The 27,825-nt window shown below is 34.3% G+C and overlaps 1 protein-coding gene across 1 annotated transcript in view; it reads left to right on the top strand.

Moving 5' to 3' along the window:
* The window catches only part of LOC136034070 (clathrin heavy chain 1-like), a 150,949-nt gene extending 131,080 nt beyond the window's left edge, over positions 1-19,869 (top strand). The window contains exons 24-26 of the mRNA XM_065715188.1: positions 4,109-4,306; positions 11,211-11,310; positions 18,286-19,869. Coding sequence (XP_065571260.1) covers positions 4,109-4,306; positions 11,211-11,310; positions 18,286-18,392 — 405 coding nt within the window. The 3' untranslated portion in view covers positions 18,393-19,869. The remainder of the gene's footprint in view (positions 1-4,108; positions 4,307-11,210; positions 11,311-18,285) is intronic.
* The last annotated feature ends 7,956 nt before the right edge of the window (positions 19,870-27,825 follow it).

The raw sequence follows: 27,825 nt of genomic DNA, 5'->3' as shown, positions 1-27,825 counted from the left end.
TATGTAGATATACTAGCTGTTGGGACCCCAACACCTAGTTGGTGGGGCGCTTTGACGTCAGTCGACACGCAACTTCATGACGCATACTGCTCAATCCTTATAATGACGTCAGTTGACAAACATGACGTCAGTCAACACACAAACATGACGTCACTCGACACACACACACAGACAGCTTATTATATATATATATATATATATATATATTATATATATATTATATATATATATATATATATATATATATATATATATATATATATATATATATATATATATATATATATATATATATATCAAATCTAGACTCCTCTGATTATCCAGTAGTATTAGATATCATGTCAGAGCGGAAATATCTAGTATGCATAGATAAGAACAGAATAATACCTTGTCGCTGCTTGTTTGAAGTTGATCCTTGAAATTGGCATTTGTACGTATTAGCTTTCTCACCAAAGGCTACGGGGTAGGACTAACTCCATTTCAGACTAACTGCAGTTTCCAATTAGCCAAAATTTTCAAATTTAGAATTCTTTTTGCAAAACGCCGTCTAATTTCGCAACTGCTCGTCGGGAATGTTGCAAATAAATACGTTCATCGAAAGCCTTCACTTGACTATAATTCACCGTTCTTGATTGGTTAAAAATTAGCTTTAATAATCTTTTTTTAATTCATATTTTTTAATCAATTTAAATTTAGATTTTTTTCTGGTTTTAAATTGGATATAATCAAATAGGATCAAATTAAATGTTATTAAAAGATAGGTTGAATTTTTATTTTTTTAATTTTTCTCTTTAATTTAAATTTTTAAATAAAAAATCTTTTAAAACTCTTATAAATCAATTTTCATCACTCAGGCATTTGAAGTCAGTCTTTTCGTTGGAGATGAAGCAAATTCGTCTAAAGCCAGAACATACGCGATTCTTAGGAAAATAGGAGAAAATAAGAGAATCTCGGATAATTTTTTGATTAGGGACTCCCCCCTACCCTCTCGAATACATCTCCATGCCTTCTAATATATCGATCTTTCACCAAAAGAACAGATTTCTAAATTCAGCTGAGTACGCTAGATTACCTCATGTGGCATTAGCGAAACAAGAATTTTAGACTTGAGCATGGACATAGAACAAGTAAATGAATAGAAATCAAAACCACGTATTTGCAAAAGGACAAATTGTGAATAAAAAATAGGATAGTATATTGAAGATGGCCTGGAACAACCAAAAACTAATCTGTACAAGAACACTAAAAATATTATAAAATATGCTCAGTCTGTATCCCGGATTTTTGTGTTTCATTTTTTGGGAGCGGGGGGGGGGGGGGTAACTTAAAAACGCATCAAGAATTTGTTTATATGCATTTTGCTATATTTTTACGAGTTGAACCTATATCTACGGGGGGGGTCATCCCACAAATCCTCCCCCTCCCATCTGGATACGGCCTTGAATATGCTTTATCATCAAAGCTTAGTAAATAATATTTAATATTTTCGGTTCAAATTATGCTGATTATGGCCAAATTGGTTGGGATGATGTCTCTCAATCTATATATATTTGAGATTGAAGGAAATTGATATGTATTTGGGAACTTCTATTTAATAGTTTAAAGGAAGGATAGAGGAAGGAAGATTTAATTAATGAAGGAAGTCGATAGACTATAGAATATCTAAGAACCAATGAAGGAGGGTGCAAATTCAATGCTAAATTATTGCTAAATATTTAATATTAATACTTAAATATCAATAATTAAATATTAATATTAAATATTATAAATTTATATTTTATTATTAAATTTAGTATTAATTTACATAATTAATACTAAATATTAAATATTTAAATATTCAATGCTAAAATTCAAGAAAAAAATGCTCCGGTCTCTCAAGTATTTTTAAATTTTAATGGTTGACGTAAGAAATTTCGAATTTTTTTGCTACTTTGTTTTAAAGTAGTTATCTGTAGTTATTTTATATTCGCCCAATAAGTATTTAGATGGGATTGTACATAACTTAGTTAAAATGCAACCAGAGAGTGATAGATTATTTTTAAAACTGAGAAGGAAAAAACATATTTTATAAGAGGCATAGGCCTAATATCTTGCGTTAGTTTTGCAGGTAAATATGATTGTATGTATGACCTGGAGATTATAAACCTCCGGCTAAGGTTTTTCAAACCCAATAGATATTAATGGAACACTTTTTATGGCAGTCGTGATTCCAATGGTGCTTCTATTCAGTGCCAGTTTGTAGGGCTTACAATTCCTACTAATTCCTATTAATTTATTTTCTTTATAAACTTTTACTATTAACTTAACCCAAAACTAGATCTACGTTGCATCGGCAACGTGAGATGTTGCGGCAACCTTTGTTCGGCTTCGCTGACTAAAGTGTTGCGAGAGCAACACTTTGATTTTGTGTCCTTGCTTCGATTAAATGCTGAAGTTGTTAATCTGTAAGGATCTTAAAATAAATACTAGGTACACCAACTCGCAAAAGTTGCAAACCCCTCATTGCAACTAGTAAAAGTTGCAAATTCCTCATTGCTGAAGATGATTGTAGCCTAACAGCCGACTATTACTTACAAGTCCCCTACATGTGTGACCACTGGAACCAAATTGGTCTTGCCATAAGATACACAAATAATAAATACACCAACTAGCAAAACTTGCGAACCCCTCATTACCGAAGATGATTATGAGCTAAACAGCCGATTTTTGCTTAAAACTCCTCTATATGTCTCACAATTGGTGTCAGCCTATTTTTGGTTTCAGTGTGTACCTTACTACTGTAGTTGTCAACCCCCTTTAATCTTTCAAACTGGTATATTTCATGAAGGAATTTTTCTACCAAAAAAATGGATGACCTATACTTTGATCAGCTCATCAAGGGCTATCGACTGCCGTCGAAAAAAAAAATCTATCAAAGAGAGATAATTTTTTTTTAGCAATGAGAGAACTTTTAAAGTTTAAGAGGCATATCCGATATCATTTCAGTATCGGCCTGTTGTTGGTTTCAGTGTCTACCTTACTACTGAAGTTGTCAACCCCTTTAAACTTTCAAACTGGTATATCTCATGAAGGAATTTTTCTACCCAAAAATGGATGGCATAAACTTTGATCAGCTCATCAAGAGCTATCGACTACCATCAAAAAAAAAAAAAAAAAAAAAAAATCTGTCTTCTCAGTTCAAAAGTTGACTTTTTTGCCGTAGGCCAAGTTTTTAACGTCATAACTTAGAAAGAAGCAAACGATAAACTCTAATTTCTTTAGCAGTCAGAGAACTTTTAAAGTTTAAGAGGTTTAAGTTTATGATGCACATCTGATACCATTTCTCTACCGCAATCCCAAGTGCGACAAACCGAATGATAAACTCAGCTGAAATCACGAACAGAAATGGGTAGAAACACAAGCAAAAACCATCCTTTTTGACCGCAGGCAAGAGATATACGAAGCTTTCCAAAATGCAAAGTCATTATTCATCAATCCGGCCTAAGATCCACACTTCCCGTGGAAACCGCAGAGGTGCAAAAAATCGGGGGGCTAGGAACAAAAAAAAGAAGAAAAAAACGCGACAAGACCAAAGTGTTGCTCTCGCAACACAATGATAGTCAACATTTCCGCCAATCGGACTATTTATCAGAAGGGTGAGTCCCCAATCATCTGACTAGATAAGTATTTTTCCAAAATAAAACTTAAGCTGTCTATTACGATTGCTTCAGTCTCCATAAAGTACCATATAAAAATCGTGTGGTAATAGTGTGTGGAATGAGCAAAGCTTACCTATTACTTCTTGAGATTTAATTTGAACGCTAATCGCCTACCAGGCATGGTATTATCAGAAATGCTATTAGGCTGCGAAATACACCTTTGTAAAAGAAAATGCACAGAATCGGACCTAACAAATTCATTACAAATAGGGATTAGATAAGTTCCTTCAATTAAGGGCGACTTTTTTGTGCATTTGCTTTTTGATTTTAGCTTCATTGCTGAGAACTTTTATGGCATTTTAACGGGGTCAGTAATAGGGGTCCTATGAAATAAAATGAACAGGTTTAATTTATCGATAGACGTGTTGAGCGAAAGTGGAATAAAATGTTAATTGGTTGTCTGTTGACAGGATGCTATGGAATTTGCTGCCGAGTCGAAGAGTTCCCAACTGGCTGAGGAATTAATTGCTTGGTTTTTGGAAACTGAGAATCAGGAGTGTTTTGCTGCCTGTCTCTACCAATGCTACGACTTGCTGAAACCAGACGTCGTCCTTGAACTGGCTTGGCGTAACGGCATCACCGACCTCGCAATGCCTTATCTTATTCAGGTGAATATATTTATGGTTATTATTCAATTTTTGTGGTGGCTTGATCTGTGCGTAGTAGTAGTAGTAGTAGTATTAATTTATTAACCAAAGGAAATAACACAGACAAAATCAATCGGTAGCACACCAAAAGCGTTGCTTGCGAGGGTGTGTTACTAACAAAAAGAACAAAAATAGAAGAAAAAAAAAGAACAAAAACAAAAAAACAATGAGTTAATCTAAAATGAGCAGAAAGGTGAAACCGTGTACCGAGAAAAAAAAATTATATAAATAATTCATACACAATCAAACAACATAATATCATGATCATGATCCCGAAGCAAAAAAAAAGAAAACAAAAGAAAAAAACAATAAACAATTATTTTCAATACTAAATCAATCAATCTCAATCTATTCCAAAGGTATACCTACCAAGAAACCCCACACGCAGCACGGCCTTAAATTGATTAATGGGCAATTCTTTAATACTTGGAGCAAGCTTATTCCATAGCTTAGCCCCTCTATAAATAATTGAAAAAGCAGTCCTACTTGAAAGCATTAAATTAAATAAACAAATGATTGTTAGGGCAATAATAGCGCCATAACATAATTAGTGTCATACATAATTAAATAACATAACATAGTTAGTGCCATACATAATTAGTAACATAACATAATTAGTGCCATCCATAATTAGTAACATAACATAATTAGTTCTATAACAGCTATCAATGGATATCAACACGACAAGAAAGTATAAAAGTCGATAAAATGAAGAGAATCTGATAATGAACTATCAAAACCTTATGCAGCATTTCAAGAAGTTCATCATTTTGTTGCTTTATGAAGCACGGGACAAAGGACGATTTGTACTGTTTTGATCCATCTTGGAATGGAAGACATAAACAAATTAGCTTGATGAAATGAGGGCTCATACCAATTTTTGGCCGACTGGCTTGTGATTCTTGAAAAACTGGGAAGATTAGGCTATAGACATCCAAACTTAGGTATACTTTTCCAATACCCATTGTAAGACGGTAGTGGTTTTTTTAGATAGCTTCTAACCCTTCAGTGTCTGCTGGCTGTCCTCATAGGTTGTGCAATTCGCCCTATCATACAGTATAGGCAGCACTTAATAGAAAGTTGAATTTTATAGCGAATGAAATTTGCAAATGTCTTTAAACAGAGGAAGTTTTTTGAAAAATAGACTTGTGTGTGTACATCCTATTTCAGGTTGCTTTTCTAAATTACTCCTTGGAATTTTATTTCAAATTTAGTAGTAAGTCCGATATCTTCTTACCAGGACGGATTGGTGATGTTTAAGACACCAACACTTAGAATCAGACGTTTTTAAATTTACAAATTAAAATTAATGCTATGGTCCTAAATTAGAAACTTAGCATTTGCTTTAACCAATCACTTTGGAAAGCAAACGTTCATTTTGTCTCAGTTTCATTAGTTTGTAAGAATTGAAGGTTTCGCTAACCGCAAATATTGCACCTTCAAAAATCAAGCTTTAGCTGGGAGATTTAGATGAAGTATTGATTTCTCTGCTAGGTTTTCGAGTTGCAAGACTGACATGTTTGAAATATCAGCAAATTTTGAAGTGATTTCATATTTGCACAAGGATATGCCTTAAAAAAGTCAAAATGATGAGAGGTTCTAATTTTGTGCCTTGAGGAGCACCGCAGCGTATTTCTTGGAATTCGGATACTTTATTTTGCTTGTGTGAATCAAATTGGTTTCGACTTTGTAGGAAACTTGCAAGCTTTGTCGTAAGAAAGTGTCGAGTACCACTTTATTCTCTATGTTAATTAGACAAGGTTCTTGTTGACCAATATACACTGATCGTTCCCGCGGTTTCTATATAAAAATATATGTAGATGTGCTGCAAGGGAACAGGTGTGCTGTATGTTTCTGTAAATCCTCGAAGATGGGAACGGCAAAACAAGAGAGCTTGTTTTATTCATTCGGAATTTTGCTCCATTCACCTTCAACAGGAGGTTTGGGTACTTTGGTCTAGCTGTTCAGGCATGTGGGAGAGATCTTGGCAGCAGGGGATACAAGGGAACGAAAAGTATCTATCTGGCGATTTCTGCCGAGCCAGTACTAGGTATGCATTTATTGGGGCGCATGCACCATGCTGCCATCTTTCACAAGAACGGTATTAGAAGGTCGGGCATTCCCCCCGCTGGTATGTTACAGTTTACTTACCTAGAGAGTCCAAGTGTCAGCAAAAATACGGATGAAGCCGAATCTATGGCTCGTAAGTCAATGATGGTTTGTATTCGGTTAGCTTCAATTACTTGCGCTATAATTTGAGTTACGGGGGGGGGGGAGTTGAACCTGGCTCATGTTCGAATTTTTCCATATCGCCAAGATAGGGATAAAAGCGCCTAGTTTTTCTGAAGACCTGGAGAGAACACTACCTGTTTCGGAGCGAGGAAGCCCGTTAGATCCTGCTGAACTGGTAATTAAAGTATTTGTCTTGGCGTGTTTTCCAGTTGCTTTCGGAGACGCAACAGTGACAGTATATATTGAGGGCGCAGATATATGGTCTGTAGTTTAGGAGAGTATTTAACCGAAAATAAAGTGAAACCATTCGTTGAACTTTGCATGTGCAGCGCCACCAGTCTTGCTAGTTACACAGGTGATACAGATTCCTTCAAGCTCTGAAGTCATGGCCAGTTCTGGCATAATATACAGGAATAAAGAAAGTGTCGGGGCCTGCTCACCTGTTACCCATCACTCAGAGGTTTTCTTAATATCAATGATTATGCACAGTGCTGGCTGTTGGTACCCTCCCTTCTTCATCCTATTTCCTGTTATGTTTTACCTGAAACCTGCATTGACAAGCTGACAGACTGCAGACTGACAGACATTATTGACAAGTTTCAGCGCGACCAAGCAAATATAAATGTCAGAAGGAGTGCTGCTCGATTCAGCTTTGAGAGAGAGAGAGAGAGAGAGAGAGAGAGAGAGAGAGAGAGGAGAGAGAGAGAGAGAGAGAGAGAGAGAGAGAGAGAGAGAGAGAGAGAGAGAGAGAGAGAGAGAGAGAGGAGAGAGAGAGAGAGAGAGAGAGAGAGAGAGAGAGAGAGAGAGAGAGAGGAGAGAGAGAGAGAGAGAGAGAGAGGAGAGAGAGAGAGAGAGAGAGAGAGAGAGAGAGAGAGAGGTTTATTTAAACAACATCGTAGCTAACAGCTAATTTGCGTTGCTTCACTATGCTAAATAACACACTAACACAAAAAAAAAAGAAAAAAAGAAAATATCACTCGGCTTTGTTTAGCAAATCCGTAAAAAAAGGTACAAATGAATTTTCGTGGCGGTTCGTGCGTGAAGCTACTGGAACCAGTTTATTTTGGTGACGCGTACGGTTGTTGGGCGATGCAGTAGGTGGTAAGATGTCTCGATGCTGGGGTTTAGAGAGAAGAAACTTCCCAAATCTCAGGATAATCTGCTCGTATCTTTGGGCCAACGTGGGGAGGTCGAGTTTAACAAGCGCTTCACCATAAGATAGTTGTCGATCACCAATAATAATGAACACGGCTCGCTTTTGCACCGACTCAAGTTCTTGGATGAGGTATACAGTACTCAGTGCTGCAGGCCCCCATAGTGGGCTTGCATATTCCAGGACTGGACGGACGTATGTAAGATAAGCTAGCAATAGGCACTGGACATCACAGCCAAATCTACGCATTGTACTCAAAGACTGCAGACATGCATTTGCATTTTTAACAACATTTTCAACGTGCAAGCCGAAAGAACAATCACTTGAAAAAGTAACTCCCAAAATCTTTATTGAGTCGACAATCGGAAACGGAACATACGGTTGGCTGAAAGTGCGCTTCAACGGATTAAAGCGTAAGACCTTTGACTTATTCGTGTTAATGATCAATTTAGAGACATTGCACTCGGCAATAAACGCATCGAAGAAATCATCACTGAACTCTTTCTTAACAATCCCGTTTTCAACTAAATATTTCAATAGAAAAGAGATATCGTCTATAAACTTGTAATGATCCTCATATTCAACTAGTAGGTAGTTGATCACGGCTATAAATACAATGGCAGCCAACTTTGTGCCCTGCGGAGCTCCACATGTTATACCTGTCCAATCGGAGTCAGAATCCCCCTCAAACAGGGCATAAACACGCTGTTTCCTATTAGATAAGAAATCCATAATCACGGATAACACGCGCTTTTTCGCACCCATTATCTTCAAATTTTGGCCAGCAATCAGGTGGTTAATGAAATCAAAAGCTTTTCGGAAGTCTATTGTACCTAGATCCAGGAACCGATTACCTTTATCCAGCCATGTAAGTATACAATCGTACATACGCACTAGATAAATTGTAGTACTGCACTCATGGAGTCCACCATACTGGTACTTATCGATAGAGGAACTGACTTGGTCGAGCAATCGACGGAGTACTAATGCTTCCGTAACTTTAGCCAGGCAGGGGGTTATCGAGATAGGACGCAATTCATCACATGCTTTAGGGGGGCTCGATTTCGGAATAACCCGGATATATTTCTTTTTCCAAATATCTGGGAAAGTACCAAGCATGAAACACAGGTTAATCAACACGGATAATGGCTTGGCAATGAAGGGGGCGTATTCACGAACAAGTTTTACAGGAAGTTCCGAAGGATAGGATGCACTGTTGGGCTTAATTTTCATTAATTCTTTGAAGACGTCTTCTTCAGTGACTTCAATAACTTCCTCTTCTGAGCAGCCGTACAAGAGATCGGCTTTTTGGGACTCGGTGGGTGGAGGGTGGGTTGTGCAGATTTCAGTGAAGGAGTTTACATCTGTCGCAGTGAGAAGTTTGCCACTATCATCCAATATTCTCACACTAGAGGTAGTGGATTTTCCCGACATTTTTCGAACAGACTGATGCCATTTCTTTGGATTACTGACGCGCATAGGTGACACTGATAAGCGGCCATATTGAAGTTTGGCCTTTCGTATTACAGTGACGGTGTAATTTCGTAGTTTCTTTGCGTTTACTACATCACCGATAGAATGTAGGCGGCATCTCTCACGGATGAGTTTCTTTATGGCAGGGGTAATCCATGGCTTATCAAACTCACTAATGATAACTGACTTGGTGGGGAAGATTTCGGTGTATTTGGAGTACAGAATGTCACTGAATCTTTTAGTCTTTTCGTGGATGCTTGAATCTCCGTCAACTTCTGGGAAATCATAATTGCCTATCCACTGACCATAGGCTCGAATGGCAGAGTCCGTCAGCGGGTGGGTAACCACGGAAGCAAAGAATACCACAGAATAGCAAAATGGTCGGACTTGGCCACTGGTCTGAGAGAAACAGGATTACAGTAGTGGGACTCACAGTTCGTAAGAATGAGATCCAGAATGCTGCCTGAGACGTGAGTAGGCATGTGAACCACTTGTTTAAGGGATAGACTGGATGAAAGCCAGCCTTTTTTTTCTGGTTGAAGTCGCCTGCTATGATAAAAGCAGGATTACTATAGTGGATCCGAAGCACATCAACAGTCTTTTGCAAGTAAGAGTACAAGGTCTCGGCGATTCTTTGCACTTTCAGGGTAATATACTGATGCCACAATTATGCACGAGTATAAGCGGGGCAAGTAAGTCGGTCTGCACATCGCCCAGATTACCTCATGGTCCGGATTAGCGAGATCAGAAAGGAGTTTACAGGGTATATCTTCTCTTACAAACAGACCAACACCGCCCCCAAGTTTCGGTAGACCACGATTAGAGCGAGTGTTCAAGAACACAGAGTATCCAGCCACACGACCAGTATTTTCATCGAGGTTCCATGTTTCAGTAACGGCTGCTATGGCAATGTTGTTCTGGCGAATAACAGCTTCAAAATCTTCTGTTTTGTTGCACAGCGATCTAGTGTTGCAAACGAGGAAGTTAGGAAGGCCACGACGAGCGTTGAAAGTAACAGGTCTTAGGATAGGAGGCGGCTCATTGGCATAGTCGTTAACGGGCAAACTGTCGAAGCGTTGGATTACGGGTAAGTCTGTGAGACTCGATTCAGTCGGTCTGCCTACATTGGCGCGGGTGTCACTTAAGGCGGAAAAGTTACTCGGTTTTCTTTGTCTAGTTTTAATTCGTATTCCAGCTCTTTTCCCGCGCCGCCTTCTTCTTTTCTGACCGTACAGAGTAACGGGTCCTGGTGGGGCCTTCAGCAGTCCAAGTTCGTTTAAACGGATGAAGGTGGATGGCGCTAATGGTGAAAATGGATAGGGTCTAATTTTAATGAGCGTTTTCATCAAACTGCTGATACCTGCTTGGTTGGTCATCACACCGATTATTAGTCTGTGAGCAACTGCATTCAGCAGTATATGAATTTCTTAGGGTGTTTAATTTGATCTCACACATAAATAGAGCTAAACTTTCCAGATGGTCTACGGCGCGAGCACCATCTAGGTTAATGTATGGATGTTGTATATAGATGGCGCTACCACCTAGCAAGGTGAATAAGGCTCAAGTAAATAGATCTAGTATTTAATTTGTATGAAATATCTCTAAGCAAAGTCAGGAACACTAAGTCTTCGTCACTTACACCATCACTGCAGGAAACTTGAGAAAAACAGCACAACAAAGCTAAAAAACTGGGAGACCGTGGCCTGTTGAAACCGCCGAATTTTAGGCTGAATTTCGAAATTCATCGAAAAAACAAATCTTCTGTTGGCGACCACGCAGCGCCAACAGCGTGGAAAGGCGAATGTTTCTGGGGAATTGTAACTATCAAAAACAGGCAGCTAAAGGTACACCGTTCATAAAAAAGGACTTAATAATAAGTGTCAGTAGGGAAATGACTCACAAGTTTTTATTCAAAAGTATCTAAACCTTTTTTCTTTTTTTTTGTGCATATTCGAAAGACATATGGTTATCTTTTTATGTCCGTTCGTAAGATATTTTTATTTTTAGACCATCAGAGAGTATACAGCGAAAGTTGAACGTTTAGAAGAATTAGAGGCGCAAAGGACGGAAGAAAAGGCTACTGAAGAAGTTAAACCAATGATGATGCGTAAGTTTTTTTTATGTTTCAGTTATAAAACATTTGAATACAACTGCCATTCTAAGATTATCTTTTAAATCGGCAAAATTGTAAAATAGATCCCTATTTTGAATAGGCAGATCTAAAAACCTAAATTATGAAAAATCCTTATTGAATAAACTGTAAACAAATAACTTATAATAAATAGTGGAGTCTAAAATACCTAAAATTAAGTACTTCATATTTGGGACCGAGGTCTGATATTTAAAGAAAAATAAATTCATAGTGAATATTTATCGTTATGTTCTGTCTCTAATTGAAAGCTGATATTCAACTAAGCTAGGTTTATGCAGTGAGACTCACCGACACTGACAAGTCTTTCCTCTCAGCCTTCAGAATCTCCAGTGCTCCAAGTAACGAAGCGCCAATAAAAACGGGCCCTTTTCAAATATTTTAATAGTCAAAGAATGAACTTTACTTCCTCTATATCTATCAAACATTTTTTTTTTTGTATTTTGATAGCTTTATATAATATTTTTATATTTTATAAAATATTTCATATTTAAAAATATTATATTATGTATAAAATTTAATAATATAATACTATTATATTTATAACAAAAAATACTAGAATATCACTTCCAGTTTTATGTGCAGAATATTAATAGATGATTGATGTGGGCTGGATTTAGGATCCTCTGACCAAGAGGGCAAGGGTTCGAATCCTAGTGTACCCAATTATTTGGTCTTGGACGGTGGTCAGTGGCGTGACTCTCTAAGCTCAGCGAGAGTTTACCCAGCTCTAAATGGGTATCTTGAGAAATCTGGGGAAGGTCAACAGAAAGGGTGTCCGAAAGCACAGGATGGTTGGCCCCCAACCCCCTGTTGCACTTCCTGGCTGAAGGGCCAAGAAACGGAGATCAGCATCGCCGTAGGGAATGTAAAGTCCTATGCCGCATTCTTTATTTACTTTTATTTTAATTTAATACTAAATATTATTAACATTAAATTTGATGAATAATACATGATTTAAAAGTTTAGCTTTTTAAAATATTATGTTGTCAAAAAGCTTGATAGTATTTTTATTCCCTGCCTTTAGTAGCTTTGATTCGAACTTCGGTAGCTCCAGCTTCCAGACCTCACTTTCTTGTCCTATCCTGCAGCCTACTTTTCTTGCTATTGTTAGCAGCTATGGTCTTTTGCCCTCGTGTGTTGCAATCATGTCCTCATTGAAAGTTGATTTTGCTGGAAACCTTTTTCTAGTTGTTTTTGTTTTTTTATCGACTGTTGCCATCCTAATTTTATATTTATTTTGATGGTTTTTACGTTTCTATGTTGATTATTTTTAGTAATTTTCTTAGTGTATATGCAAAGGAAGCAATGGGCATTTTTGCCATGACCCAAAGAATATAGCAAACTATTAATAAACAAAACTGACATTAGTGTAGAAAAAATTACCGAAACCATGTAGCGATTCGCCTTTCCTAGTTTTTTTTTTTTTTTAAATTTCGTAGTCTATGCTTTTTGTAGAAACACAGATCTCCTTTCGTGGTGCAGTGGGCATGATATCAGGTTTGTAATATAGGACCTAGAGTTCAAATTCAGATTCGCCTTTTCTAGTTTTTTTTTTTAAATTTCGTAGTCTATGCTTTTTGTAGAAACACAGATCTCCTTTCGTGGTGTAGTTGGCATGATATCAGGTTTGTAATATAGGACCTAGAGTTCAAATTCAGATTCGCCTTTTCTAGTTTTTTTTTTCAAATTTCGTAGTCTATGCTTTTTGTAGAAACACAGATCTCCTTTCGTGGTGCAGTGGGCATGATATCAGGTTTGTAATTTAGGACCTAGAGTTCAAATTCAGATTCGCCTTTCCTAGTTTTTTTTTTTCAAATTTCGTAGTCTATGCTTTTTGTAGAAACACAGATCTCCTTTCGTGGTGTAGTTGGCATGATATCAGGTTTGTAATATAGGACCTAGAGTTCAAATTCAGATTCGCCTTTTCTAGTTTTTTTTTTTCAAATTTCGTAGTCTATGCTTTTTGTAGAAACACAGATCTCCTTTCGTGGTGCAGTGGGCATGATATCAGGTTTGTAATTTAGGACCTAGAGTTCAAATTCAGATTCGCTTTTCCTAGTTTTTTTTTTTTCAAATTTCGTAGTCTATGCTTTTTGTAGAAACAGATCTCCTTTCGTGGTGCAGTGGGCATGATATCAGGTTTGTAATTTAGGACCTAGAGTTCAAATTCAGTACGCAGTACGCTTGACTTCGACTTCGAAACTCAAATGGGTTTTGAGTACGCTTCAACTTAGAAACTCAAATGGGTTTGCTATCATACGCCTTACGCGGTCATGCCAATCAGTGACCCATCACATTAAAATATAAGGCACTAAACTCATAATAATCATAGCCATCGTCATACATATGTATACGCAACTGAACAAAAAGTATCAAATAAATAATGAAATAATCTAAACAAAATCAAACTAAAACCCAAAATATCTAGAATTTTAACTTTCTGAAATAAAAACTTTAAAATCCACAGCAAATTAAAAGAATAATATGGGTGCGATTAGATCCATTTCATTCGCAATTTTTTGTTGTTGTTGTGCTGATTCCAAAAATATAAGATTTGTTAAGTTTAGTGTTACCCATCAAAGGCTACGAGCCTGAAAAATTTGCCTGATTTTAGAAAATAGGGGAAACACCCCTAAAAGTTCTCGGAATCTTAATAAAAATCATACCATCAGTTTCTGCATATCAGAGAACCCGACAATAGAGGGTTCAAGCTCCTATCTGCAAAAACGGGGATATTTTGTCAGAAGAAAGATCGCTGACAATGGATGAATGTTTTTTGTTTTGTGTGTTTTTTTTTCCGGGGATGATCATATCGATCCAATGGTCCCATAATATTGGGAGAGGGCTCATTCGAACGGAAATCTAAAGTTCTACGCAGCACGCTGCAGGACTGATGCAAGGACCAGTGAAAAAGTGTCGTTAATCGAATACATACATATATAGAAACGGATACCACACACTTACTACACTAATTTTGCCTAGATACAGTAATCACATTTAATTTTGTGAGCACCAAGATCCTCATTATATGAAGTAGTTACATTAACTATTTAAATTGATTTTGCTTCTTTTTTTTGTATATGGTCAGTTATGCATAATATTAGTAGGCATGGAAATCCAGTCAGAAGGGCACTTGTTTACACCTTTTTTTTAGATTATTTTACTTGTGATTTGAAAAAATACCTGATTTTGTATATTTTAAGTTAAAAAAACAGGTTTTTTCAACTGAAAGTAAGGAGCGACATTAGAACTTAAAACGAACAGAAATTACTCCGTGTATGAAAAGGGCTGTTCCCTCTTCAACACCCGCTCTTTACGCTAAAGTTTTTATTGTTTTAAATTTAGAGTTGTGAGAAAGAGTCAAATTTCAGTGTAAAGAGCGGGGCGTTAAGTAGGGAACATTAAGCTGCATTTTGAAAATCAAGGGACTGCAGTTCAAACTTGCCTCTCTTAAGCTCTTCTTCATTAAGGTTTGGAACAAAAAGTATGGGTAACTTATGAGAGCAGAAGCTGGCGCTAGTGTCGACAAAAAACTATTGACGCCATCTGGTGTCTGGTGGTCATTGGTATTTTTCGGGCTTTTACAATTGTTTTTCGTTTCCATTTTTCTGACATAATCGTCGCAATCGTTTTTCTGTCAGGACACTTATTACTATCTATGTTTACCAATTATACTATTAAGTTAGTTAGTCTTATTACTATCACTAAAAAAAAAGCCAAGTGTCGCCAAACGTTAGATGGTGTTAAAAAAAATTATTTTAACTAGCGCCAACTCTTACTCTTTGGATTAGAGTCTCTTCTGGTAAACTTAACAAAGATATTGAAACGGCTCTGTCGACCTCGTTCGACTTCGTGGTGTAATGAGCTGTTGCTTTAGCCATTTGAGGTTCTTATCACATTTGATGCATAAGTTATATCGTTGAGCAAAATAACATTGGAAAAGCAGACTTAACAGAGTCTTTGAGAGCCTTAAGGCGCAGATAAGATGGAAGTTAACTACTGCATATAAAAAAATTAAATAATTTTTAAATTAAACGGATTAATATTTTGAAAACCGGTTATCAATTTTGAATAATATTTTTGCTAATATTTTGAAAATCGTCCGCCTCAGCATATATTTCTGAGTTTAGTAAAACTAAGCTTCACGAATATCAAATATAACTGGCAAGAAGGGTGACATGACGGAGAAGTTTGCAAAAGCCAGACTCACCAGATGGCTTTTCAACTACTGATTTAACTTCGAAACTCAAATGGGTTTGCTATCATATGCCTTACGCGGTCATGCCAATCAGTGACCCATCACATTAAAATATAAGGCACTAAACTCATAATAATCATAGCCATCGTCATACATATGTATACGCAACTGAACAAAAAGTATTAAATAAATAATGAATTAATATAAACAAATTCAAAATAAAACCCAATATATTTAGAATTTTAACTTTCTAAAATAAATACTTTAAAGAATAATATGGGTGCGATTAGATCCATTTCATTCGCAAGTTGTTTTTTTTGTGCGCTTGATTTCGATGTTAGTATATATATTTATTATATTATATATAGTATATTATTTATTATATAGTATATATATTTATATATATATATATATATATATATATATATATATATATATATATATATATATATATATATATATATATATATATATATATATATATATATATATATATATATATATATATATATATATATATATATATATATATATGTTTATGCATACATATATGTATATATTTATACATACATACATATATGTATGTATGTATGTATGTATGTGCAATTACTGACAAGGGAGTGTAGAATTAAGAATCGTGACAACCATTGTATTCTTGCTGCTATTATTTTTTATTAGTGGACTAAGACTGCTCAATTCGTATTACTCAGTCTAGTTCTCATTAGTCTACTAATGATTGAATTACTAGTACATATGCAAAATATTGTTTAAGATAAGATTAACTATGGAAATTTTATCTTTGTTTGTGTGAATGTCAGACTATAATTTTGATGAGACCTCAGGATTGTTTAATTTTGAAACATTAAAAAGATTTCAATCTCTCATTCTGTTGAATAATCTGGCATTTCAGACCCGATAAAAAAAAAATACTAAAGCCTAACTTTTTTCTAATATAACATTAAATTAATATAATTTAATGAACATTAAATTAAATTTAAATATAACATTAATATAATATTTTTTCTAATATAATATTAGCTGGAACAGCAAAAAACACCTACTACGAATTATCTTTACTACTAAATATAGTACTAAAGTTAGTTGACTAAAGATGCTGAAAATTCATAGTTTATTTTGCTGAAGATGCAAAATAAACTAATTAACTTAAGATAGTTACAAGATACTAAAGATAATTACAGGCATCTAACTAAAGATTGTTAACTACTAAAGGCAAACATCTTTACTAACGATATTTTAAAAACTTACCAAAGAAAATGTACTAAAACTGTGTATTGAAGATGCTAAACTAACTAAAGATAGTTAATGCTAAAGAACTGAAGATATTCAATGGGCATCTTTAGTAGAGTAAATTAAATTAAAACTTATTGAAAGGTTTGTTTGAGTTAAGAGAGAGGGGTACAATTGAAGATTATGCCCATATAAGCCTAGTAAGTCCTTTAGTTCCGTCACAACTACCCCTGGTGGTTCGTACCCTGTGCAACTTAGATTACTCTCCTTATTGTGGGTAACATAAATTAAACAAGATTAGCTTCATGTGGAATGGGGAAGGAAAATTTATTGAATATTCTGGGGAAGTATGAATGGTTAAGGGTCTTGAGAAAAGGAATTTTGGAGTGGATTCGGGGGATGAGCCTTGAGTGGAAAAATTTTGAGAAATAGGTGTCTTACAAGTATTAAGAATCTGGTGCGGTAATCGTGAGAGTGTGGTTGTTTGTTGGATTGTTTATATTAAGTGTTTTGAATGGTTTTCTGTGCCTTAACCGATACCACAAATGCACCGAAGCTCTACCTACTGCACCGAAAATCCACAGTAAATTAAAAGAATAATATGGGTGCGGTTAGATCCATTTCATTCGCATGTTCTTTTTTTTCGTTCGATCGTTTTTTTTTTATCTATCAATCTGCAGGTTTTTTCTTTGAAAAGAGACAATATAGGGTGTACATAGGGTAATATTAGGTGTATATTGCGTAATATTGTGTAATACCGCACACTATTACTTGGGAAATTGAATCATTGTACTGTACTGAATTTTAGTAAAAACTTTTGTTGATTGCTAAATTTATGTGATTAGCACCGGCTAGACTAAATTAATTATTTTGAAATTACCATTTTATCTTATTTAACAAAATAGTTTATTTTATTTTATTTATTTTTTTTTTTTTTTTTTGCGCTTGATTTCAGTGTTAGCAAATCTTATTTTTATTGTCATTAAACTAATATATATATATATATATATATATATATATATATATATATATATATATATATATATATATATATATATATATATCTGGGGATGATCATATCGATCCGATGGTCCAATAATATTGGGAGAGGGCTCATTCGAACGGAAATCTAAAGTTCTACTGCCCTTTTTAAATGATTCAAAAGATTGGAGGCCAATTGGGCCCCCTCCCATGCCAGTTTTTCCCCAAACTCGTCTGATCAAAATTTGATATGTAAATTTTTTTCAGCATAGTTGAAGGGCCTGATAATTATATTAGTGTTTTTGAATGGTTTTCTGTGCCTTAATCATTTTGATCTAAAGTTTAAATTTAATCCGTTAATTGTATTCGTAAGTTGTTAATTGTATGTTATTGTTTTTTTGTGGCCATGGCCCTGTGCGGTTTTCCGTGTCAAAAATACTATGCTATGTTATTAGGTTTTTTCAATTCTTTAGTCACATTGAAGATATATGTTTTGATTTCAGAACCCCAATTGATGCTAACCTCTGGTCCCGCTGGTATGTTGCCGCCTGGTTATCCCCAAGCCGTGTATCCCAACACCTACGCCCCTGGATATGGCTATGGAATGTAGTTAAAGAACTGCTTTAATGTTAATTTTGTAATTTTTCCTTCTTTTTCGTGAGTTCTTAGTTTTCATCTTTGATGAGTGTTGATTCTGTGTTTAAAAAAAAATGATTTTGTGAATATTGGATCTTAGTTGGTATCACCTGTTGTTTATTCCTTCATCTTGAAAGGGAGCAATTCTTTGTTGAAAATTTGATGGCTTTGGTGTTAGCTAGGAATTCATTCCAGTTTTGTCCTAGGCTCGTTTGCTACTTTATTTATTTGGGTGGTCTCTGCTACAAATATTATTAACCACATATTCATTTCTCTTATTTCCCCTTTTCTTACTATGAAGTACGTGTAATATAACGAAATATGACGAAAATAAATAATAAATAACTAATAAATAAATAAATAACTATAAAACAATAAAACATATAAAATAAATAACTATAAAATAAATAACTAATTATAAATAAATAACGAAATGAAAAAAAAACAACTTAAGAGTTAAAATTAGCAACTGTTGTGTCTTCTTCATACTTTGGTCTCAAAAAATGATTCAAAATAAAAAATTAATTTCAAAAATTAAAAAGAAGTAATTAAAAATGATTAAAAATTAAACGGTTATCAGTTTCTTAGTTTCCATTGTGTTTGTTTATATAAATTAGTTATATGGGTAAACTTTACCACAATCATTATTACTTTTAATAAAAAAAGAAATTATAGAGTATATTTTTTCGCCCTTTTTTTCTTTTTCTTGCAAGCATTATTTGTTACATAACAGCGAAAAGCAAACTCGAAATCGCCAATAGAAATAGTAGTAACCATGATACCTGTTCTTGCATTGTTTTCGAGTTCATCAGTTTTTTTTTTAAGAATAACTCAAAGATTTACTTTCCATGATATAAGAAAATACTTTGAACAGCTATTAATGTATTAACCTTTTCTTTTTACTTTTTTTTTGGGGGGGGGGGTAGCCTTTTCTACAGTTGTTATCAATGTGATATTGCAGATGTAAATTACTGTTAATACTTATACTATAATTTCTGCAGATATTTTTAGATGGTAACGCCATTAAAGATCTATAACTTAATATTCCAAATCGAATTTGGTTGCAAGGTAATTATGTTACTTTTCATAAACATTTAAAAAATCTGAGTTTTATGGCTTATAAGGAGAATTTATTTTTTAGAACATCCTTTTTTGATTTGATTTACTTCGTTTTTTGAGAAAAGGCAGTTACTGTAATCAATGAATTGTCAGGAAAATTGAAAGCCAGACTGATAGAAATTGAGCACATATTAAATTTTATCTCTTTTGTCTACATTATCTAATCATTCCTAGCTATCCAGCATACTATCTTTGTCTGTGAGTTGGACTTAGAACAATCATCTTCATAAGGGTATTGAAAATTCCTTTTTTTTTGTTTTCTTTTTATTGGTATGAGTTGCACTGTTTAGAAAATGTGAATTAGACTATGCTAATTAAATAATTAAAAAGTATTTTGAATTTTCTTGTTTTAGTCTTGTTCGAAAGGCAAAGTTCTAAAGAAATACTTAGTCTAGGGTGCCTTGTGTGTATTTTCATGCCCGACGTCTATATATTACCACCCAGTGGCGGTTGTGGCCGCTCTTGCGCCCGGAGAAAAATCTTGATTAGCACCCCCACCCCCCGCCTTGTCACCCAAAATTTTCTGGCTCAATAACATAATCTTCATTTATTAACATTTTTTGTTTTGTTAACAAAATTTTGCATATATTAATATGATTTTTATTTATTTATTTTTTGTTTGTTTGAATAAAGAATGGGAAGATAAGTCTTCAAACCAAGATTAGAATATTAGAAGCTACAGTAATGATAGTGTTCAAATGTGGCTCTGAAGCATGGGCGCTCTGAAAAAAGGATGAATATTTGCTAGGTGTTTTCCTGAGAAATTACCTACGGATTGTTTTGGGTAGCCAACTGACTGACCATATTTCAAACAGTAGGTTTTACGAAAAGTGTGGTTCAGTCCCGCTTTCTAGGGCTATAATGAGGGAAAAGTTGAGATGACTTGGACATATTCTGCGGATGAAGGATGACAGATTGCCGAAGATTATCTTTTTTGGCCGATGGTATAGGGCTAAACGAAATCCAAGTCGTCATTGGTTGAGGTGGAAGAATGTCTTAAAAAAAGATTTCAGACGAATGGGATCTTTCTGAGAAGGTGTAAAGAGGGAGGCTTTAAATTAATTGGGATGGAGGAGGAGCTTGCGTAGCTGTGTTGGCCTCAGGCGACTTGGTGCTCTGATGAGTTGCAAGTAGTAGGAGTAGTTGTTGTTTCACTATCTAATTGAAATTTTGCGGCCCTAAAATTTCTGCGCCCGGGGAAGTGCTTTCTCTGTTTCTACCCCAAAACCACCCCGTTACCAACCTTAGTGGTTATTATAGCTAGGCAGGGAGGTAATTAAGTAAGAAATCGGATACACGACGCTCCTTGACTCATAAGGTCCCTGCGTCGGCCCTGTATTGTTTTGAAATAGCGAGGTTCACTCTTGCCAAGCTAAGGTCAGTTCGACTGCACCACTACAGGACAAGCGGGGAGGTGTTGCTGTCTTCTACCAAATTTAAAGTTTTTGCGCGTTGTAAGAATTCTTATAGCATGAATAGACAAAGAAATTTCTAAAGGGTGATGAACCTCTGCTCTCTTAGATAGACTCAAGCTTATACCTGTCGAAAAAACGCAAGCCTAAGAAACCCCTGGAACTTGACCGTAAAATTCCCTCCTTTCCCAAAAATTTACTAGCGGCGAATAACGAAGGAAAAAGAAAGCTATTGAAAAATTGAGTCGATGTAGTCGATTTTTAAATTGAGTCGACATAGTTGATTTTTATATACAAACCAGTGTTAGTAGTTGGTCTCAGTCACTTATTTATTAGGTTTCATAAATGCTGTTCGTTTTAAGATATTGGTAATAAAGTGAAAAAAATCAAAATCAGAAGTTTTATTAAAATCATGAGCTTAATAATTTGAATTTGTCGTGAAAAACACTGTCCATTAGCGGAATGAATTTGCCTTTTCAAGTCTAGTCAATTCTTGCCTTCATGCAAACGTTCTGGCTGCTTTCCGCTAGTCGCGAATAATTTAAGTGGACTATGACAAGATAATCCGGGATCGCTTTCCTACTGCTACTACTACTAGAAAATAAGAATTCTAAGGGCAAATGTGGCTATTAAACAGCGATTGCTGGAGCCATAGTACCATTCATACCATTATAAAACTACCTTTTTATTACAAGAGTTAGTTAACATAGGTTTGAATGTATGTCTTTATAATATGCTGAAAATACTTTTCTTTCCATTGAAAGATTCATTCATCTCTTTAGATAAATTGTAATTATGAATCAAATCCCTAAAATTTCCGTTACTTTAATTTTGTAAAACTTCTAAACGTAGACTAATTCAAATTAATGGAACTTGCTGATTGCCATTATTATCACTAATAATAGTAACTCAATGGAAGACAGAGTAGCCCTAGGCTAATAAAGTTGTGCACACTTTACCCGGGTCTGTACCAAGCTCCACTCATTACCCTCTCCCAAGAAGTTCCAATTTCTTCCACCCCATTTTTGAACATTTTTTCACCCCATTTTTTCGTTTGGTCCAAGTGAGAGCATAAATATATATACGAACAGTAGCGAAAAGTCTTATTCTCTCCATTAAAATGTTTTTTAATGGAGCACATCAATCTAGAAATCAGAAATCATTTATTTAAAGACAGCCTTCATAGTTGTTGGTAAAATCACAAATTAAATGTCGCTGTCGTTTACGACAGTAAATGACAGTCCTAAGGCAGTCCGAGTCCTAAGGCATTTTGTTATAGACACTGGTAAAAAAACGGCACGAATGAATTGCTAAATCGATTAGTTCTGCAAGGCACTGGCACTAATTTGTTCTTCTTTCTGGTATTAACTACTGAGTTGGCAGCAGGGGGTTAAATATGTCGATGCTTGGGTATAGCAAGGAGAAAGTGCCCGAAACGCATTATCAACTGAAACCTGCTATCTAAGAGTTTCAATCTTTAGAGACACAAGAGTAGAATTATAATCTACAAATTTTTCTCCAAGGATTGTTTTAACTGCTCTTTTTTTGGACTCCTTCCACATTATCACTTAGATGTTCAATATTATAAATCTGAGGCCCCCAAACGGGCCTATGTTAGGTTATATGTTAGATATTGGTTATATATGGGACGTATATATGTTAGATTAGTTGGCGGAATGACTTCCCATTAGTACACTCACTGTGCCACTCACGTTTGGTGTGCTTGCGAGATGGTCTACATTTGAGACTGAACCACTAGTATGTACAAACGTGAAATGTTTGTCTTTTGGGAGCACACGATACCGACTTTCAAGTGACTTGGGATCATCTGGGACCGAGAAGACGAGTTGTAGTCTCCGACTATAGCACATTCCAGTTTGGACAACACAGTAGTTTTGAGGCACTTTGTAAGAACTCGCATTGCTTTCGAGAATCGGTTATCCGATTCTTCGTCGCTGTAGTTTGTAGGAAGGTTGACATTGACAATCACAAGGCTCCTAACCCTTATAGCCATAAAGTTTTTAGCTGCATGAAGACTCTCAGAATCAACGGCAGAACTCTATACGATTGCTAGTCCACCAGAAGGCCTCCTGCGATGACGAGACTTGGCTGGTACAAAATAAAATGTATGATTGTCTGAAAACTTGATTAGGCTGAGGCTATCATTAGTCAGTAAATGTTTTTGGATGTACCGAATATCGAAACGCTGACATAGTTCTTCAATTATTAGGATTTTGTGAGACACGCCTCAATTCTTATTCCAAGACAAAATCCTAGTATTCTGTTAATTCACCGGAGCGTTTTTGTTTTACATGCTGTACGTCCAATTGGTTTCGTGCATGGGGTACTAGCATTCGACGCAACGTGGACAAATCTGGGGAGAGGAGCACGCCACTGAAAAGTGACCAGATTTCTAGCAATTATAGCATCGTTTTGGGAGGTAAACAAATTTCTTCAGTCGGAAAACGTTAAAAATCTAGTATTGGCGGGATTTTCATAGCCAGATCTAGCTGATAACAGGAGGAAAGGTAGGCAATATGTGTATACTACTACTGATGATAAAAATAAGTTGTCTGTCCGTTATGTCTGTTACACTTTGTCTGTTACGCCAGATTATATCTTCTATATATATAAAAGAAAACAAACTAGAATGTAAAAACTGGAAATTGCATAAATATTTCGAAATATTTCGACAATAGATTAAAGTAATTCGAAAAAAGAAAAATGGTAAGAAACTAAAAAAAAAACTAAAAAGAAAAAATTAAAAAAAAATTAAAAAAAGAAAAAAACCTAAAAAGAAAAAACGTAAAAAAATAAAAAAGATAAAACACTAAAAAGAAAAAAACTAAAAAAAGCTAAAAAACTAAAAAAAAAGAAAAAACTAAAAAAAGCTGGGAATTGCACAAATATTTCAATATATTTTGACAATAGATTAAAGTAATTCGAAAACCTTAAAACAGATACCCAAAATTGTAAGGTTTAATATAAATTGTTGGAGCTTTAGCATGCTTGGCACGTAAAGATTTTTCCAAGTGTCAATGTTATAATGAACATTGACAAATTGAAGAAAACTAATCAATAAAAAGAAGAAACTAAAAAAAAGAAAAACTAAAAAAGAAAAAAACTAAGAAAAGAAAAAACTAAAAAAGAAAAAAAAAACTAAAAAAGAAACTGTATCTATATATATAAAAAAAAATTGTATATATGCATGTTTGTTTGTTTGTGGGTTTGTATTTGACGTCATTATAAGTATATAAGGCTTTGTATATGACGTCATTATAAGGTGACACTACAGACCGGGACACAAATGACGACCGGGACACAGGGAATATAAAGGATGACCGAGACACTCAAAGAGAAATTACATACCGGAACACCAGGACACAAATGACGAACGGGACACCGGGACAGAGGGAATATAAATGACGACCGGGACACTCAAAGAGAGATGACAGACTGGGATACCGGGACACAAATGACGACCGGGAGACAGGGAATATAAATGACGGCCAGGACACAGGGACACAACTACAACGGGGACGCCGGGGGCACAGGGGGATCTATAAATGACGACGGCGACACAGGGAATGTTTGATTAGCAATCACCATCAACAAAGCTCAAGGGCAATCGTTAGAAAAATGCGGTATAGATCTGAATACGGATTGTTTTCCCATGGACAATTATTATGTTGCATGTTCAAGACTTGGTAAACCTGACAATCTATTTATATGGACAGACAACGGGACAGCAAAGAATGTTGTATATTCGCATGTTTTACGTAGTTAAATATATATATGTATATATATATATATATATATATATATATATATATATATATATATATATATATATATATATATATACTAGCTGTTGGGGTGGCGCTTCGCGCCACCCCAACACCTAGTTGGTGGGGGCGCTTCGCGCCCCCCCCAAGCCCCCCCGCGCGCGTAAGTCGTTACGCGCCATAATAGTTACGCGCCATTGTAGTTGTGTCCCTATGTCCCACCTGTGAATATAGATAGATATATATATATATCCTGTGTCCCGGTCGTCATTTGTATCCCGGTGTCCCGGTCTGTATATACATTCGTTTTTTAGTTTTGTTTTTCTCCTTTATTTTTTTCCTTTTTTTTTCTTTTTTAGCTTATTTAGATTTTTAGATTTTTTAGTTTTTTTATTAGTTTTTAGTTTTTTTTTCTTTTTAGTTTTTTTGTCCCGGTCGTCATTTATATCCCCCTGTTTCCCCCGGTGTCCCCGTTGTAGTTGTGTCCCTGTGTCCCGGTCGTCATTTATATTCCCTGTGTCCCGGTCGTCATTTGTATCCCGGTGTACCGGTCTGTATATACATTCGTTTTTTAGTTTTGTTTTTCTCCTTTATTTTTTTCCTTTTTTTTCTTTTTTAGTTTATTTAGATTTTTAGATTTTTTAGTTTTTTTATTAGTTTTTAGTTTTTTTTTCTTTTTAGTTTTTTTGTAGTTTTTACCTTCTTTTTAGTTTTGTTAATTTTTTTTTTTACTTATGTCCTGGTCGTCATTTATACTCCCTGTGTCCCGGTGCTTTGTTGATTGCTAATCGAACATTCCTTTTGTCCTGGTCGCTTTCTCTTTGAGTGTCGTCATTTATTTTTTTCTTTTTTAGTTCTTTTAGTTTTTACCTTTTTTAGTTTTTTTTAGTTTTTTAGATGAAAATTTTTTTTAGTTTTTTCCTTTTTTTCTTTTTAGTTTTTTATTGGTTTTTACCTTTATGTTAGCTTATTTTTCAGTTTTTTCCTTTTTTTTTAGTTTTTTTTTATTTTTTATTTTTTTTAGTTTTTTACCTTTTTTTAGTTTTTTTAGTTTTTTTAGTTTTTTTAGTTTTTTAGCTTTTTTACTTTTTTTATTAGTTTTTAGTTTTTTTGTAGTTTTTGCCTTTTTTTAGTTTTTTCAGTTTTTTTTTTAGTTTTTATTGGTTTTTACCTTTATTTTAGCTTATTTTTCAGTTTTTTCCTTTTTTTTAGTTTTTTTTAGTTTTTAGTTTTTTTAGTTTTTTACCTTTTTTAGTTTTTTTAGTTTTTTTAGTTTTTTAGCTTTTTTATTTTTTTATTAGTTTTTAGTTTTTTTTGTAGTTTTTGCCTTTTTTTTAGTTTTTTTAGTTTTTTAGCTTTTTTATTAGTTTTTAGTTTTTTTTGTAGTTTTTGCCTTTTTTTAGTTTTTTTAGTTTTTTAGCTTTTTTATTTTTTTTATTAGTTTTTAGTTTTTTTTCGTAGTTTTTGCCTTTTTTTAGTTTTTTCAGTTTTGACGTCACCTGATCCAGTTTTTTCAGGTGACGTCAACTGATCCACGATCCACAGATCCACAGACAACTTATTTTTATATATATAGATAGTTTTTTTTTTTACTTATGTCCTGGTCGTCATTTATACTCCCTGTGTCCCGGTGCTTTGTTGATTGCTAATCGAACATTCCTTTTGTCCTGGTCGCTTTCTCTTTGAGTTTCGTCATTTATTTTTTTCTTTTTTAGTTCTTTTAGTTTTTACCTTTTTTAGTTTTTTTTTAGTTTTTTAGATGAAAATTTTTTTTAGTTTTTTCCTTTTTTTCTTTTTAGTTTTTTATTGGTTTTTACCTTTATTTTAGCTTATTTTTCAGTTTTTTCTTTTTTTTAGTTTTTTTTTATTTTTTATTTTTTTTAGTTTTTTACCTTTTTTTAGTTTTTTTAGTTTTTTTAGTTTTTTAGCTTTTTTACTTTTTTTATTAGTTTTAAGTTTTTTTTTGTAGTTTTTGCCTTTTTTTAGTTTTTTCAGTTTTTTTTTTAGTTTTTTATTGGTTTTTACCTTTATTTTAGCTTATTTTTCAGTTTTTTCCTTTTTTTTAGTTTTTTTTTAGTTTTTAGTTTTTTTAGTTTTTTACCTTTTTTTAGTTTTTTTAGTTTTTTTAGTTTTTTAGCTTTTTTATTTTTTTTATTAGTTTTTAGTTTTTTTTGTAGTTTTTGCCTTTTTTTAGTTTTTTTAGTTTTTTAGCTTTTTTATTAGTTTTTAGTTTTTTTTGTAGTTTTTGCCTTTTTTTAGTTTTTTTAGTTTTTTAGCTTTTTTATTTTTTTTATTAGTTTTTAGTTTTTTTTGTACTTTTTGCCTTTTTCTAGTTTTTTCAGTTTTGACGTCACCTGATCCAGTTTTTTCAGGTGACGTCACCTGATCCATCCACAGACAGACAGACAACTTATTTTTATATATATAGAATATATATATATATATAAATAAGTTATCTGTGTGTGTGTGTTTGTGTCGAGTGACGTCATGTTTGTGTTTCGACTGACTTCATGTTTGTCGACTGACGAAATTACAGACCGGGTCATCGGGACACAAATGACGACGGGGACACCGGGACATAGGGAATATAAATGACGACCGGGACAATCAAAGAGAAAGGGACCGGGACACAAGGAATGTTCGATTAGCAATCACCATCAACAAAGTACCGGGACACAAATGACGACCGGGACACAGGGAATATAAATGACGACCAGGACATAAGTAAAAAAAAACTAAAAAAAAGCGAAAAACTACAAAAAAAAACTAAAAAGAAAAAAAAACTAAAAACTAATAAAAAAAGCTAAAAAACTAAAAAAGAAAAAAATAAAAAAAGGAAAAACTGAAAAATAAAGGAGAAAAACAAAACTAAAAAAAATAAAAATAAAAAAACCAAAAAGTTAAAAACTACAAAAAAAACTAAAAAGAAAAAGAAAAAAACTTAAAAAAGTAAAAACCAAAAAAAAACTAAAAAGAAAAATAGGGGAAAAACACAAAAATTTATTTCATCATATACCAATTCAAAAACAAATGTATATACAGACCGGGACACAAATGAGGACCGGGACACAGGGACACAACGACAACGGGG

The sequence above is a fragment of the Artemia franciscana genome, chromosome 12, assembly GCF_032884065.1.
Source record: "Artemia franciscana chromosome 12, ASM3288406v1, whole genome shotgun sequence".
Taxonomy (NCBI): Eukaryota; Metazoa; Arthropoda; class Branchiopoda; order Anostraca; family Artemiidae; genus Artemia; species Artemia franciscana.
The sequence above is the reverse complement of the archived record's forward strand: the minus strand, read 5'-3'. Positions and strand labels throughout refer to the sequence as shown.